Source organism: Chlorocebus sabaeus, chromosome 11, assembly GCF_047675955.1.
Source record: "Chlorocebus sabaeus isolate Y175 chromosome 11, mChlSab1.0.hap1, whole genome shotgun sequence".
Taxonomy (NCBI): domain Eukaryota; kingdom Metazoa; phylum Chordata; class Mammalia; order Primates; family Cercopithecidae; genus Chlorocebus; species Chlorocebus sabaeus.
In genome coordinates, this window is record NC_132914.1 from 10,193,357 (window position 1) to 10,208,663 (window position 15,307).

Genomic DNA, 15,307 nt, shown 5'->3' on the forward strand with positions numbered 1-15,307 from the left:
AGCATTGCAGAAAGAATCAAACAGCCCCCAGGGGCATTTTGAAATTCATCCCAACTGTAGGCAGAGTGATCGGCAGGTGGGACGGACTGCCAAAGTCCAAAAGCTTCAGCATTTCCTCAGTGTCAGGATCTACTTCAATGATCTCCTGATTCGAGGCTGAGACCTTGGGAACATGATTGTCTCTCCTTTCTCTCTCCTTCTCCTGAAGCTTAATGGAAACACCTCTCAATGGGCCTGTCTGCATCCGCTTCATCAGATGCTTGACACAGGCTGCTATGTTATTACGGAGCTTCTTGCTGGGGACAATGGCCATCTCCTCACACACGCACTTGTTTCTGTGGAAGTTGTTACCTACGCACATGTAATACTTTTGTGTGATGACCCGGGCCACCTTCTTCACAGTTTTGGTGTGAACGTGCCCCATGTTGGCAGGTCCTTGGTAAAAGAAGAATTCTTATTTTAATGCTATCTGTGGAGTCCTAACTGAAGAGAAAGGGTCAGGCTGGCAGGAGTACAGGAAAGCAAAGAGAAAACAGCAAATAAGCTATGTGTCTGCCTTTCTTTTTGGTCTGGGACAGGTAGCCCTCTTGCTCAGCTAACTCACAATCTTCCTGTTCTCAGCTATCACCACACCCTCGGCTGATAGAAAAATGCAAGTTAGCTCACGGCAGCCTTGGCCTCATCAGCACTGTGCGAAGCCCTCTTCTGCACAACCACAAGCACCATTTTGTAATCAACCCAGCAATATTTTCTCAAGAAATAATAATAAACTAGAAGGATGTAAATGAGAACCTCATTCTTTCTTTCTTACATTAATCAATATTTTTAATGATTTTAAAGACTATATATGTGTGTGTGTGTGTGTGTGTGTATATATATTCATCTATGTCACTAATAAAAGAGAAGGTCCAGTGATCTGCTGATAAAACTATATAATTGACTCTGTTACATGATTGCTTGTACAAAGACTGACTTCACATCATCTGAAGTTATTCTTAACTCATTCTCCTTGAAATATTATTGCTTCATTCTATATTAAATATATGCATACAATTCGATTTATCCATTGATCTTTTCATATACTTTTAAGAGAGAAAAAGCAAGTGTCGTGTCTCATGGGCACATAATATTTTTCATTTATTTATTCAACAAATAATTATTGAATGCTTGTTATTAGTGGATGTGCTTCTCAATAAGAAGAAACAGTGAAAAACAAGACATCTCTGCCTTATATTCCAGAGAGGAGAGACAGGCAATAAACAAGAAATATAACTAAGTTCATTATATAACATGTCATAAAATGACAAGTGTTATTTTTAAAAAGGCACAGCCAGGGAGATCAAGAGTACCATAAGATTGGGAGTTAGATTTTGCAATTTTAAGTGCTGTGATCAGGGTAGACCTCATTGAGAAGCTGACAGATGAGCAAAGGTTTAAGGTAGCGAGGAAGTTAGCTATCAGAACATCTGCAGAAGAACAATACAGGAGAAGATGATAAACGGTGTGAAGGCTTCAAGTCAAATAGAAAGATTCTCAACTGCCAAAGAAAAGCAAGGAGCTCAGTATGACTGAGGTGGTGAAGGTAGAAGATTCATCAGGGGATCCCGGGGTTTGTATGTACAGGTATGGAACATTTCATTCTCCTGAGCAAAACTTCCATTGATGATTCACTAAGAGCAAGAAAGAAGACTAGTCTGGAATGACTTAGAATGAACACACCGGTGTTTCTGTAAATAGAATTATATGATTTGTAATGTGTTTGTGTATACGTGTGTGTGTGTGGGGGGGGGGCATCTTTTGTTCTATATTCGTGGGATTCATTGATGCTGATGCAGTTAACATTATTCCATTTCATTGAAAAACACTATATGGTTATAATTGTACGAATATGCCACAATTTACATATCGTATTGTGAGACATTTGAGTTGTTTCAATTTGGAGCTGTTATAAATAATGCAACTGCAAATGTTCTTACGCGTGACTTTTTGCACATTGTCACTCTCCTGGGTATTTATGTAGCGGTAAAAATTGCTGGGACAGAGGTCATGTGGATGGTGGATTCTAGTAGATAGTGATGATTCATTTTCGCAATTGGATAAGAGATTCAGTTGCTCCACATCCCCACTAAAACTTGGGATTATGAATCTTAACTTTAAACATTTTGGAGGATATGTAGAGGATTTCATTGTGGTATTAATTTTCATTTCTCTGGCGACCAAGTAACTTTTCATATGTTTATTAGCTATTTGGATATTCTTTTGTGTAAGGTGCTAGGTCTTTTTCTAATTTATTTCTGGAAGTCTTCAATATATTCTGGGTATAAGCACTTGTCAATTATATATACAGAAAATCTCTCTTTTTTCTCTATGACTTTTCCTTTCACTCTCCTAATAATGTTTTTAATGAATAAAAATTTTAATTCTAGTATAAAAAAAGAAGACTGGGCTGGTAGAAGATTATTTTGCCACTAGGGCAGTTTTTAATAATGTGTATAGAAGGAAGCACGATTGCAGTATTGACTAAAGCAGATTGGTGGAATTACAGCTCAGTTGACAAGCCCACTGGCCTAATCTCTGAACATTAATATAGTGTCATATTAAGTGTAAGTCTTTCTAATAAGACAAAAAGCACATTCATCATATTCTTTTTATCATTTGTTCTGCCTCTCAGTATCCATGCAGGGAAGTACTTGAAGGATGGAAATATGGTCTGTAATCTCCTGATTTTTCCCGCCTGTTCTCTGCCAGCCCAAGTATTCACAAGGAGAGAAAACGTACAGGATTAATCAGCATATTAATATGGTAGATAAATTTTACAACCAAGATTCCTGATTTTTTTGTTTATTAAAAGTATTGCTATTCACATCCCTTATGTGCTAATACATGTATTAATTTCATTCCACATATGCTAATGATTCCAACTCTGCCTCCCTCAGTATATACTCCAGTGGCAAGGATACTTTCAGTCTCAACCCACTCAAAGTTGCTCAATGCTTTGTAAACACAGCTCTCTTTGAAAATAAAGTTGGTTTAGAAATATGTCCAAAGGTAATAATGTCTTTTGTAGAGTTCCTTTTAAAAGTAGCTTTATTTTAGATCATTTGAAAAATGTGCCGTACAATTAATGTGTCAAAACTATTTGCAATTACAAAGTCAACTTTTTTCACATATATCTCTTCGCTTCTAGTCCCTATATTTATTGCTATAATTACAGTCATAACTTAGCTTTTGTCTTGTCTTTTTCATTGAAGTTTTTGATGTTGTGATGACGTCTTCAGGTTTATCACTTTTGATAAACACATACTATTTGTTGGGGCACTATGACATTTATCTTTGACTTTGACATTTGGCTAAAATCTTTTAGGTACAGTCAACTTTGCCCTCAGTTTATGTCTATGTCATTTCTGGGATCCCTGAAATTGTGCATGATCAATAATCCTACGATTGTCGTAACTAATGATATGAAATCACTGTCATCACGCTGTAATATCATGGCATAACTTATGAGTTGATTTTAATATAAATGTTCTCTTTCACTTATAATATGTATTTTAGATGTATCTTGGAGCGAAAAACACCTTGCTTATCTCTTACAAAAAGACAAATCAAAATATTGATATTTGCACAAATGCTCTTAATCAAAGCATCATAAGCCCAGTGTAGGCATCATATACCCATCTGTCTTAAAACAATTTCTGGTATAAGAAAAACATTATGCTAGAAATGGATTCTTTTGGCCTGTTCTGAAATTTTCTGTACTCATACATATTGTAGAGGTGACGGAAATGATTACAATTCACATTTAAAATTCCCCTCTTCTCTTTTCCAACTCTTGTCAATGTTGTATTCCCTCTGAGAGTTCCATAAGAATAAAGCAGAAATCATGGAAAGAAATATCAAAGTAGGGCTGTCTCACTTCATCTAGGTAACAAATATCCGGCAAAACTCTTTATCTTAGAATTGCAGCGTGGGAGAGTCATCCTGGGAATATATATTAGTGAGTTTATTGAAATTAAAAATAATGCAACATATTTTCCTGTAAGAAATAAGTCCAGTTTGAATGGTTATTTTGACAATAAGGACTGGCTTTGTAAGTCAGGTTACTGGTGGAGACTTTCGTTAAATGAAATGAACTAAATGTGCAGGTTATGGTTCTGATCAGATAAAAGCCTTTTATGAGGCTTTATATTGAAAAAGTATATTAAAATAAATGATATTTCAAAATTTCCAAACTTTCTGAGTATATTTGGTAAAAGCTGTGTTTTTAAGTAAGAAAGTAATGATTGGTGGCCATTTATAAGTCCTTTTAAGCCTTTATTGAATACTTTCTAGGAACCGAGAATAAGAATGATCATAATGGCTGATTTCCAAATCCTGTTGCAATTGACCTGGTTTAGCACTTTGCTTTCAATAAAGTTACAGAGGATTTATCAGCTGATAGATAATTGAAAGTAATTTTTAATGATTATAATGTGACCTTTGGCTTATAACATGGAAGCCTAAATATTTAGATAACATTGTTATAATAGAATGTCCCATATTTCTATTTCTCTCTTTATGTGAACAGGTTTTCTTAGTGCTTACATCTATACAATAGAAAACAGAATAGCAATATTCTAGAACTGAAATAGAGCAGAGTAGAAAAAATAGAGAATAGATGAAACTTGTTTTAATCCAGCAATAAGCAATATTCATCCAAGAATACACAAACTTATTTGAGGGAGCCAGCTGGAATACATGATTTATTTCACTAAAAAATTATTTTTGAACAAAATGTTCTCATTTTTAGTATCTATTAAGGTTGTAGTCAATATATATATAATTTTGTAAATAGCATATTGATAATTTTAGTGATAATGCAATCTAGAAAACATTTATTACTAATTAGAACTTTACAGGCTCAAGAATATTTTTATAATAATCTTTGATGATCTTTAGTTGCAGAAACATATAATAGGGTGATCAATAAAATATGTTGAAGTATGCAACTCCAGGATAAAATTACCTGAGGAAGTAGAATGAAAATACAAGACTAAAAAGAAACAAGAGCGATATAAAGTTTCCTACTGGGGAAAAAGTGTTCATGTATGTTTTACAGGAATGGTGGTGGGCAAAAAAATCACTGCAGTGTCTACATTTCATTGGATACATTTAAAAAGTGGTATTACATTTTATTTTTAAAATATCAGTATTATACTACACTTACCATCTTGATAATGGTGAAAATTTTAGATGTCAGGTATATGTGAGATATTACATGTTTAATAAAATTCTTTTAAGGAATACAAGGAAAATGTTTGAAGATCCCAGAAGTATAGAAGCCTTAGCTGACAGTACTGAGAAAGTATTGTGTTTACCCTATAATGTCAAATATTTCAAATGCATCCACTAAAATTTTTAATTAAAAATTAAAATGATAAAATTCTGATAATTCTTGAGATTTATTCTTCTATTCCAGAAGTTCAAACTGTGATGACAATTTTTGCTTCATGCCTACGAAAAAGGATTTTATGTTTAGTCATTCAGCATTTGGTCAAATACAGGTTTGGTGCATATCTAAAAAGGATAGTCATGCCTGGAAAAAGTAATATAGAGACTTCTTAAAAGTCATTTACTGCTTACTGTAGGTTAGTTTATCCCATATTAAGCTGATAGACAATAAGCACATTTATGGTAATTTAGGGGTGAGGGTGGGAGTTGGGAAGAGCTGGGAAGACGGGTGGAAGTAAGAGAGCATACAAATGGAGCCAAAATAAATCAGAAGAGTTTTACAATCACCCAAGCAAGTATTTGTCAACTACCAAAGGCTAACACAATGTATTATACTATAGTTTATTCTATTTGACTTGGCATTTTTTTAGCCATAGTTTATCATCATTGGAATTTTAGTAGCTTACATATCTACAGTTTTGCAGTTCACCAACTGTTGTCACATACATCATCTTTACTTCTCCATCACTCTTCCAGGTCATATAGAAAAGGGTACGTCAAGATCTGCTTAGCTCTAATTTAGAAGAGAACACAATAAAATATTCCTCATTCTCTGAAGTGCCTATTTCTCTTCACATCTTATTTTATAGTTGAAATCAGTTCTTTATTCAAAATGTGCAAACTTCAATTTTATAAGGCCCTAGTTTTATTAATTTAACAATGGGACATTTCTTCTTTTCAGTGTTCCATAAAAATAAATTCTAACATCTGAATCCCCCTTGGAAAGCAAACAGGATGATGCATCACTGTTGATAAAATATTTTCTATCACTCAGGATAAAATTAAATAAGAATGTTCATCAAAGAGAGATCATTTTCTTAGAGAACAACATAAGTTAATTGGGTTTATATTCTAGATGTTGAATGAACTAAGAAATAGTAATTATATATTACATACGTTGTTATACCCAACGAACAGCCCTTTTTAAAATAATAAACATAAGAATGCCTATACAAATCAAAAGTGAATCTTTCAAGCAATGGAGAGGTTGCTCCCAAACTTATTTTATTTAAAATTCTGTGACAGACTTCTTTTCCGTGTTTCAGTGAAGAGCCAGTTAGGATGAATCTTGGGTGAATAATAGATGTTGTGCTCCCTAGATTACCAAAACACATTTGGGATATGGATTTACATTAATACCTCTTTTTAAAAATTCAAGAATATTGGTTTATTTCATCAAATCATGTAATTTATTTTGTATTTTCATGAAAATAGTTTTAAAACTGATTAATGACCTGAGCTAGTGGTAGCCTCAAACTACTATTTTTCAGGAATTTAGAAAATTTGGGAAAGTGGATAAAATAATACCTATAGTCATGAAAATTATCTGGAATTGATTTTTTTTAATGCTGGAAGTAGTTAATATGTTACAAAAATAAATGATTGGCAGTTTACTTTCACTGCCCATCAGATGAAATAAAAACCAGTGAGCCAGAGCAAGAACAGGGTTAAAAGAATCGAGGGCTCAGACTCCCATTCTGCCCTCCTCCTTTCTGCACCATAATGAGAAATGAACTGCCCCAGCCAGTCTTGATCCTGCTTTTCCTCCTCCTTCCCAGTGATGCTTCAGCTGCTGCAGAACCGTAAGCACTATTTCCAGAAACTTATATTGTCCTCCTTTTTTCCCACTGTATTATCTCTTTGATCTGTGTTTCCTAATTCCCTACACAATTTTCTGCTGTCAAAGGGACCAGGAAGGATCAGCAAGTCATTACTACTCACATGGAAAGAGACATCCTCCAGTTTCAGGAAGCTCACAGACATAAGGCAGCAACATCTATGAAACATTTACCAAAAAAGAATATAGAATTCCTACCCAAAAAGGGATACATGTTTTATTGATTCATAAAATGGATCGCACGTCGTGACAACTGTGAAATGACTCAGTACCTGTGTTTTCCTCAAGTCAGGGATTGCCAGGATGAATGTATGCTCAACAGACAAGCCAGGATTTGTGTGTCAGTTCACTCAATCCTTTGGCACACCTTCAGGAGCTGGCATTAGGTCTTGGGAATCTACAGATTAACAAAATTCAGGCACTGCCCTCAACACCTCACAGCATGGAAAAGTAGAGAGATGGTGCACAGAGAATGAACTATAGAAGAAAAACAGAAGCAGGCATGGCAGGATTCTGTCAGAATACTTCCAAAGAAAGCTCACTCTTCATGAGGCCTGATGGAAGAGAGAGGACTTCACCAAATTCTGCACAGAGAAAGTCGCTTTTGAGATAAGTCTTATGAAGCAAACAGAAGTTTTCCAGGTAGACAGGGACACTCAGGAAGAGAGAGAAGAGTGTGCACACGTACAGCATCCCCAGATGTAGTGTGCCTGGGTGATTGTGCAGGGCAATTGGTGAGAGGAGAGTGGTATTTTCTTCCGGGTGTCTATGGCAGTATGTCTGGTGATTAGCCTAGCTCAGTTTGCCTTGTCTCCATCACCAAAGAGCTAAAGAAAGAAAAGATATTTTTGCTCCCATGGTCGTAGTGAAAAGCAATTCAGTTTCTCCCCAGGTATTAAATGTTATATTTTTCCTAGTTTCCTGGAACAAAGAGATTTGTAGTAACATTCATGCAAAACCCAAGACCACGTGCAGAGAGGTCCTTAATGCTTTCAATGATGATTTGTTGGTTGATTCACATTTTGAAATTTTGAAATTTTTATCCAAAATACAAAACAACTCATGGATTGCTTACCCATGGCTATTGACAGGTTTTCTAATATTATGTGGGTGAGTATTTCCACAACAGAAGAGAAGCGTATCTGAGGTTTAATTTGAGGTTTTCTCAGTTCCTCAGATCTTTGGGGTTGGCCTTTGGAGAACACACTCCTGCTGAAATCTGTCTCTGTTCTATGATTGGTGACAAAAGCAAAAATTACCTAGAAAATGCCCATAATAATGATGTCTTTTTGACTCCTCCATAGTTAATCTGGACTTCTCCCCTCCACAGGCAGTACTTAATGCTGGTCCCATCGCACCTCTACACTGGAGTTCCTGAAAAGGCCTGTGTCATCCTTAATCACCTGAATGAGACGGTGGCACTGAAAGTAACTCTGAGGTATGAAATGCAGAACAGTCCCCTCTTCACAGACCTGGTGACGAAGAGGAACTATTTCTACTGCAGTTCCTTCACGGTCAGTACTGCTCCTTGAAGTAAGGGAGCTGGAAAGAGAAAGAGCATATTATATTGGCTGATACCTTTGGTTCTGATCCTTTGAAAATAAAAATGCATAATGAAAGAAAAATGAGAAATACAGAGTGAATCTCAATGTACATTTTCTTTTTTCTTTTTCTTTTTCTTTTTTTTTTTTGAGACGGAGTCTCGCTCTGTCACCCAGGCTGGAGTGCAGTGGCATGGTCTCGGCTCACTGCACTCCACCTCCCGGGTTCATGCCATTTTCCTGCCTCAGCCTCCGAAGTAGCTGGGACTACAGGCGCCCGCCACCATGCCCAGCTAATTTTTGTATTTTTAGTAGAGATGGGATTTCACCATGTTAGCCAGGATGGTCTCGATCTCCTGACCTTGTGATCCACCCACCTTGGCCTCCCAAAATGCTGGGATTACAGTCGTGAGCCACCGTGCCCAGCCTCAATTTAGATTTTAAGAATGGAAGTTCTTCTGAATATGCTCACATGATATTTACAAACAAGTGTCATGCGTAAAACAGTAGTTATAGAAAGGATTTAATCTGATCTTAAATTTCTGAGGTAAATAATATTCATGCCATTACAGATAGAAACACTGAGATTTATAAAGTCAAATAACTTATATAAGATCTCACCAATGGTTGATAGTTGATGTATTATCCTTTTAATCTTTTACTACTTAAGGTATTAATTGTTTAATCATACATGACTACCACAAATAATAACATAATTTTTTTCTTGAGACAGGGTCTCTTTCTGGCACCCAGGCTGGAGTGCAGTGGTGCCATCAAGGCTCACTGCAGCCTTGGCCTCCCAGGCTCAGTTGATCCTCCCACCTCAGCCTCCTGAGTAGCTGATACTGTAGCGGGTCTTGAACTCCTGCGCTCAAGCAATCTGCCCACCTTGGCCTCCCAAAGTGCTGGGACTATAGGCATGAGCCACTGTGCCTGGCCGTATAATATATAATGTTGTTGACCTTTGAAAAATAAAATTTAATAATTATTTTAATATCACCCTTTTGCTGTGAAAATGTAAGCATCCCATTTCAGTCATAACTGGCTTGAAAGAATTAGCTCATCTCATTGCAATATTTTCTCCTTCAATCATGTTACTGTCATGTTACAACATCATAATAATCTACTTTTAAAACAAGGAGCATAATCCTTGACTTTGTCCCTTACTAATTCTCAGGGACCAACCAGGAAGACAGAAACTCCTAATGGCTGAGAAATTCAGAAATAAGTCTGGGCAGATTCTTCAGCTCATTTCTGTTTTACAGATTCCAGAATTACCATCTTCCTGGGTGGTCATTGCTGTGGAGGTAAAGGGGGCGACTCTGCATTTCACAAAGAGCAAATCAATACATGTAACTACAGCAGAGAACCTAGTCTTTGTCCAGACAGACAAATCCATATACAAACCAGGACAAACAGGTATGAGGAATCAAATGAGCAAGGGGAACTTTGGGAGAGGGGAGGAGCTTCTTTATTACTTTATTCTGCAATCCTGGGAATTCAGGCATGCTGCTACTACCCCAGGCTCTACTGGGAGATTTCACAGGAAAATACCTCTGTTTCAGTGAAATTCCGTGTTGTCTCTATGGATGTCAATTTCCACCCTTTGGATGAAATGGTGAGTCTCATAACGACGGGTGACGGTTAAGGGAAAATATAAGGCCTATTCTTTTAGGAAACTTAAGACCAATTAAAGAGGTATTTTAAACCCACCACAGGAAGATCTCATAAGGATATCTCTGCTAGAAGAATAAGGGAGGTCAGAATCAAGGCACTCGATAAACCGCATTCTTAAAATGAATTCAGTATGCAGTTGAAGTTGTCCTTTTAAAGATTCTAGTTACTTTCATTAAATAAATGTGTGAATTTGATTTCCCTCTTAAACAAATATCATCTGTGAAATAATAATAAGCTTATTATTCGGACCTTTTTATCTAAATAGGTTTCCTCAATTGTATGTTATTTGACAATAAGGAAGTCATGACTTCTTGAAAGATGTATGTCCCAAGCTAAACATATAAAGTGCTGTGAACCGAATGGGGTATTTCCTCATTTGGAATATACAGACTCACTTTCTCTGGCCCATATACTCTGTCAGTGCTGGTGTCATGGTTTTCTCCTTCTATATTCTACCGTGTGCTCATACTATCTTTTTTTCTTTCCAGTTTCCAGTGGTTTATATTGAGGTAAGTGGTATATCGTACATTACAACTGGAATGAGGACTCTCTACAAGTTACATTAAATTGCATCTGTCCCTTCCCTCACCATTTCACCAAAGCTAAACAAATACTGTTTTTCTGTCCACCTTAAATTCTAAGTGGATAAGATGTAAATGCAGGAACATTTCTTGAGATGACTTGTCCAATATTTCTGACCAAAATAAATATACGTAATACCAAAAAGAGGCATCAATATGAGACGTTATCTGTAATATCTCATAGCTAGTAAACTTTTTGCCCTTATCTCAGGCTGGAATTCTTATAAAACTTTGTTAATACCTTTGGGCCAATTTACCAACCATCTGTGATACAGCTGCCTATGTCGTTCTTACCTGCAAAGCTGCCCTTCTACTCAAAGGTATATATTTCAATTGTTTCTATGAACTCATAATATTTTCACCTATAGGACCCCATGAAGAACCGAATTTTCCAAAGGCAAGGTCTCAAATTGCAAGGGGGACTCAACCAACTCTCTTTCCCACTATCAGTGGAGCCCATTCTGGGTTCCTACAAGATCATGCTGCAGAAAGAGTCAGGGAAGAAAATACAGCGCTCATTTGAGGTGAATGAATATGGTAAGAATGCTCTATGTGTAAGGCATTTATAACATCAGAGTATTTAAGATTAGATAATTTTCACATATAGGTAAGAATCAAAGGTCTTGCATACAATAGTTGAAAATTAGCAAGTTTTTAAATTTACCTATATATTTGCTAAGTGCTTTTTATGCACTACCTCATTTAATTCTCACAATGCCCCTCTGGGGCAGATACTATTATTATTCCCATTTTGCAAATGAGCGTATCAGTACTGGAAAAGTTAGTAACTTTAAAAAATCACAGAGTCATGGCCGGGCGCAGTGGCTCAAGCCTGTAATCCCAGCACTTTGGGAGGCCGAGACAGGCGGATCACGAGATCAGGAGATCGAGACCAGCCTGGCTAACACGGTGAAACCCCGTCTCTACTAAAAAAATGCAAAAAACTAGCCAGGCAAGGTGGCGGGCGCCTGTAGTCCCAGCTACTCAGGAGGCTGAGGCAGGAGAATGGTGTAAACCCGGGAGGCGGAGCTTGCAGTGAGCTGAGATCCGGCCACTGCACTCCAGCCTGGGCGACAGAGCGAGACCCCGTCTCAAAAAAAAAAAAAAAAAAAATCACAGAGTCATTAAGGGGTAAGAAAGATTTGAATTGATACTCAAACATAACTTGTTAACCAATACTTTGTGTCAGCTACATACACTATATATCTGTTTTTTATATTTTATAACTGAAAGTATTTCCTGGGGTTATTGTATGGTTGTCTATAACCTACACCTACACTACTCTAATCAACTACGATTCCTAAACCATATAATTTAGTAATCAACTAAACTATAGTTCAACTAAGTATAGTAATCAACTAAACTTTAACACACTTGATTTAGTCAGTACTCAACCATAGTTGATTACTAAGTCAGACATTGAAGCCATCTTATTAGTTATCAGTTATGTGAATTTTGTAATGTAAATTAAATATTTTATGCCATGACTGAGAAGTCCTATCACAAAACGTGGTTCCCAAAATTCATCAGAACTGCCATCAAAATCACAAAATAGGATTGTATTATAGGAATAACACCTTACGAAACTGTGAGAGAAGCTAGAAAAGTAAGAGGCCATCAGGAGGAGTTGACAGATGAGAGAAAATTACCAGCCAGTTCTGAAGCATGATTAGGGGTGTATAAATGTGAGCTTGCAAAGGTCTGGGAAGCCAGGAACCCTCAGCTGCCCAAATGAACCAACCATGCAGAGGAGCTGACAGAAGAATCTATGGAAGATTATTACCTCTGTACTCCATGTAGCTACCACTTTAGTAGGCTTGTAGCCAAGTGTCAGATGGTAGGCCTGAGACCTGTGTTAGTCAGCAGGGCTAGCATTTGGGAAGAAGAGCTCAGCATAGGGAGGGAAAGAATAAGAATACATTGCAACCTATTGGTCCCGCTTTACCACATTAACTGTGATGATCTTCAGGGACTAATCATGCTGCCTTCCCTCTATCTGGGAAATCTTGCACAAATTCAGAGAAAGAGAGGCTAGGAAATGTATTATCAGCTTAACCAAGTGAACGTAGCACAGACTGCTCATGGTAATGAATGACTTCTCCTTCTCAGTACTGTCCCTGTTGTAGCTGAAGTCGTTTCATGTGATCACGTGTTAAAGGTTCTGTCATAGCATCTACTGCTAATACTTGCAAGATCTCTGGCCCACTCTCACCCTTTTTTCTTTTTCTTTTTTATTAAAACAGTTTTGCCTAAATTTGAGGTCCAAGTAAAAATGCCCAAGGTTATTGGTTTTCTAGATGAAGAATTTGTGGTAACCACCTGTGCCTTGTGAGTTGCATTTTTTTTCTGTCTCATTTCTATTTGCATACTCTATCTGAGGGGAGGTATTGTAAATAACAGTTACTAAACTTGGAAGTATTTTAATTAGGAGAGGAATAACTCTCTTTGTAGCTTGCCTCATAGTAGGGAGTAGGGATGGCAGCAGATGACACATCTGCTGATTGTAAAATCATTTACTGAACATTTGAAATGTGCCAGACAATGTTCTAAGTGCCTTGTGCTTACTAACATTTTTATTCTTTAAGTAATCCTGTGAGATGGGGAGGATTATTATCTTCAATTTACAATGGGGAAACTATAACATTTAGAGAATAAGAAATTTGCTCACATTACTGCTGATAGTAAATGGTAGACTGGAATTTAAATCCAATGGTCTGGAACCAGACCCCAAACTCTTCACCACTATTCTATATTGGTTCTGCAATTTAAATAGCAATCTAGCTTTATGAAGCATTTATGTATCCTAGACTCAGTGCTCAACTGAATCTAGGCCATCCAACTAAGGATCTCATGCTCATGCCTTGTGTGTCCAATTACCTCCCTTTTCTTCACTGCTTCTAATTAAACTATAGAAAGACACGGGAAATAGTTGGGAGGAAGCTAGGCTCAAGTCTTGGATGCACATGACAGAATTAAAAATACATATTGTAGTCATTTCTTCCTTCGATTGCCTTTTAGTGCCCTTTAGTGCACTACGGCATCCTCCACACACACGAGATGAGTGTATGTCCCCTCTTGCTTTGCGAGCAGCATGAGCAACATGTTTTCATCCATCTCACTAGACTCAGTGCTTTAAATTTTTCATCAGAGGGAAAGCCTTTTGATCCAGATTTGAAGATTCCAAAAGTAATTGAAATTTAGTAGATGATTTATGACTTTATCAGCACTTAAAGGAATTCAGGGGGAAAAAGAACTATAAAAAGGAGAAGCTTGGGGAACTGACCCTACACCTTATCTCCCCCATCATTTGGGTTAAAGCAATAGGTTTCAAACATCAGTGTTCATCAGAATCTATGGGGTGAGGAGTGTGCTTACTTAAAACGCAGATTCTCTGGCCCCATGTCCAAAGATTCCAATCATACATCTGAGGAAAGTCTCAGAAATCTGCATGTTAACATGTATCCCAGATCATTTCAATGTTGGTGGTCCACAAAACACTTTTTGAGAGACCACAAATTAGTTATGGCTTTGTGTCATATCCTTCTATCATATTAGGCAGAATCAAACTGAGTCATTATGTATAACATTTTTGTTTTATAGCTGCTATTTTCCATCTAACTTCTCATTTATTTTCTTAAAGTGCTTATAAATCAAGGAGAACTCAGAAATACACTCTCTACATAGTCTTAATATATTGCCCTAAAACAATGTAGGAGGGGTTGTCAAAGCTGGAATCATGACCTAGATAATCTGACAGCTGAGAAAGAGGGAAATAGGACCATCTTACAGCAAAACTGCAGCTAAGAGGGAAGAAAGCTCTGAGAAAAACTAAATCGGTAATTTTCCATTTGGAGTTGTTTCAAAAAGATTCTTCCAGTACTTTTTCTTAGAGTTACAGACAATTAAGACACAGTCTCTCAGATTAAGTGTTTATAAAATGCAAATAATATGGAAGGTAATACAATTGCTTAAGGTGGATGTATGAATGGATCAAATCAGTTGAAGAAACATCAGTATTATTTATATCAAGCAGCTTTTTGCATGGCCACCTTATTGTTACAGGTACACATATGGAGAGCCTGTCCCTGGTATGGTGACACTTAGTGTATGCAGAAAACATTCATTATACTGTTTCGGCTGCCACAACACACATTCACGAGGTATCTGCGAAGAATTCAGTCAACAGGTACGTGGAAATCACTCTCCTCAGGACACTAAAACCAAGGTTTTCTCTTCTCATGGATTACAATAGTGAATACAATACAACAGAGAATAATGTTTGAAATACCCATCAAGCAAAATGGTGGAGCGGGGGAAAAATTGTAAGAAGGTCTGGCAATGTTAAGGGTTCACTTGAGGGTTGAGCTCCTGGGTGTCTAGTGGTATTTATTTGGTTAGTT

General features: G+C 37.0%; 2 protein-coding genes across 3 annotated transcripts in view; one reads left to right on the forward strand and one right to left on the reverse strand.

Annotated features, from left to right (window-relative positions):
• LOC103218545 (pregnancy zone protein-like) overlaps nucleotides 1-15,307 on the forward strand; it is a 65,798-nt gene that overhangs the window by 9,091 nt on the left and 41,400 nt on the right. Inside the window, exons 2-8 of one of the 2 annotated variants that reach the window (XM_007967542.3) lie at nucleotides 8,439-8,622; nucleotides 9,915-10,068; nucleotides 10,215-10,267; nucleotides 10,815-10,835; nucleotides 11,276-11,444; nucleotides 13,151-13,235; nucleotides 14,970-15,093. In XM_007967542.3, the coding sequence (XP_007965733.3) occupies nucleotides 8,449-8,622; nucleotides 9,915-10,068; nucleotides 10,215-10,267; nucleotides 10,815-10,835; nucleotides 11,276-11,444; nucleotides 13,151-13,235; nucleotides 14,970-15,093 (780 nt within the window). In that variant the 5' untranslated portion in view covers nucleotides 8,439-8,448. Of the gene's footprint in view, nucleotides 1-8,438; nucleotides 8,623-9,914; nucleotides 10,069-10,214; nucleotides 10,268-10,814; nucleotides 10,836-11,275; nucleotides 11,445-13,150; nucleotides 13,236-14,969; nucleotides 15,094-15,307 lie in introns of those variants that run through there. The other variant, XM_037995162.2, reaches the window with a different exon arrangement.
• On the reverse strand, nucleotides 17-905 carry LOC103218544 (small ribosomal subunit protein eS17-like). Its single transcript, XM_037995163.2, has one exon. It carries the CDS (start codon nucleotides 422-424, stop codon nucleotides 17-19), a length of 408 nt encoding a protein of 135 aa, XP_037851091.2. The 5' UTR covers nucleotides 425-905.

What these genes read in the sequence shown, in the direction of transcription:
- LOC103218544 (XM_037995163.2), bottom strand. Translation starts at nt 424, where the DNA reads ATGGGGCACGTTCACACCAAAACTGTGAAGAAGGTGGCCCGGGTCATC.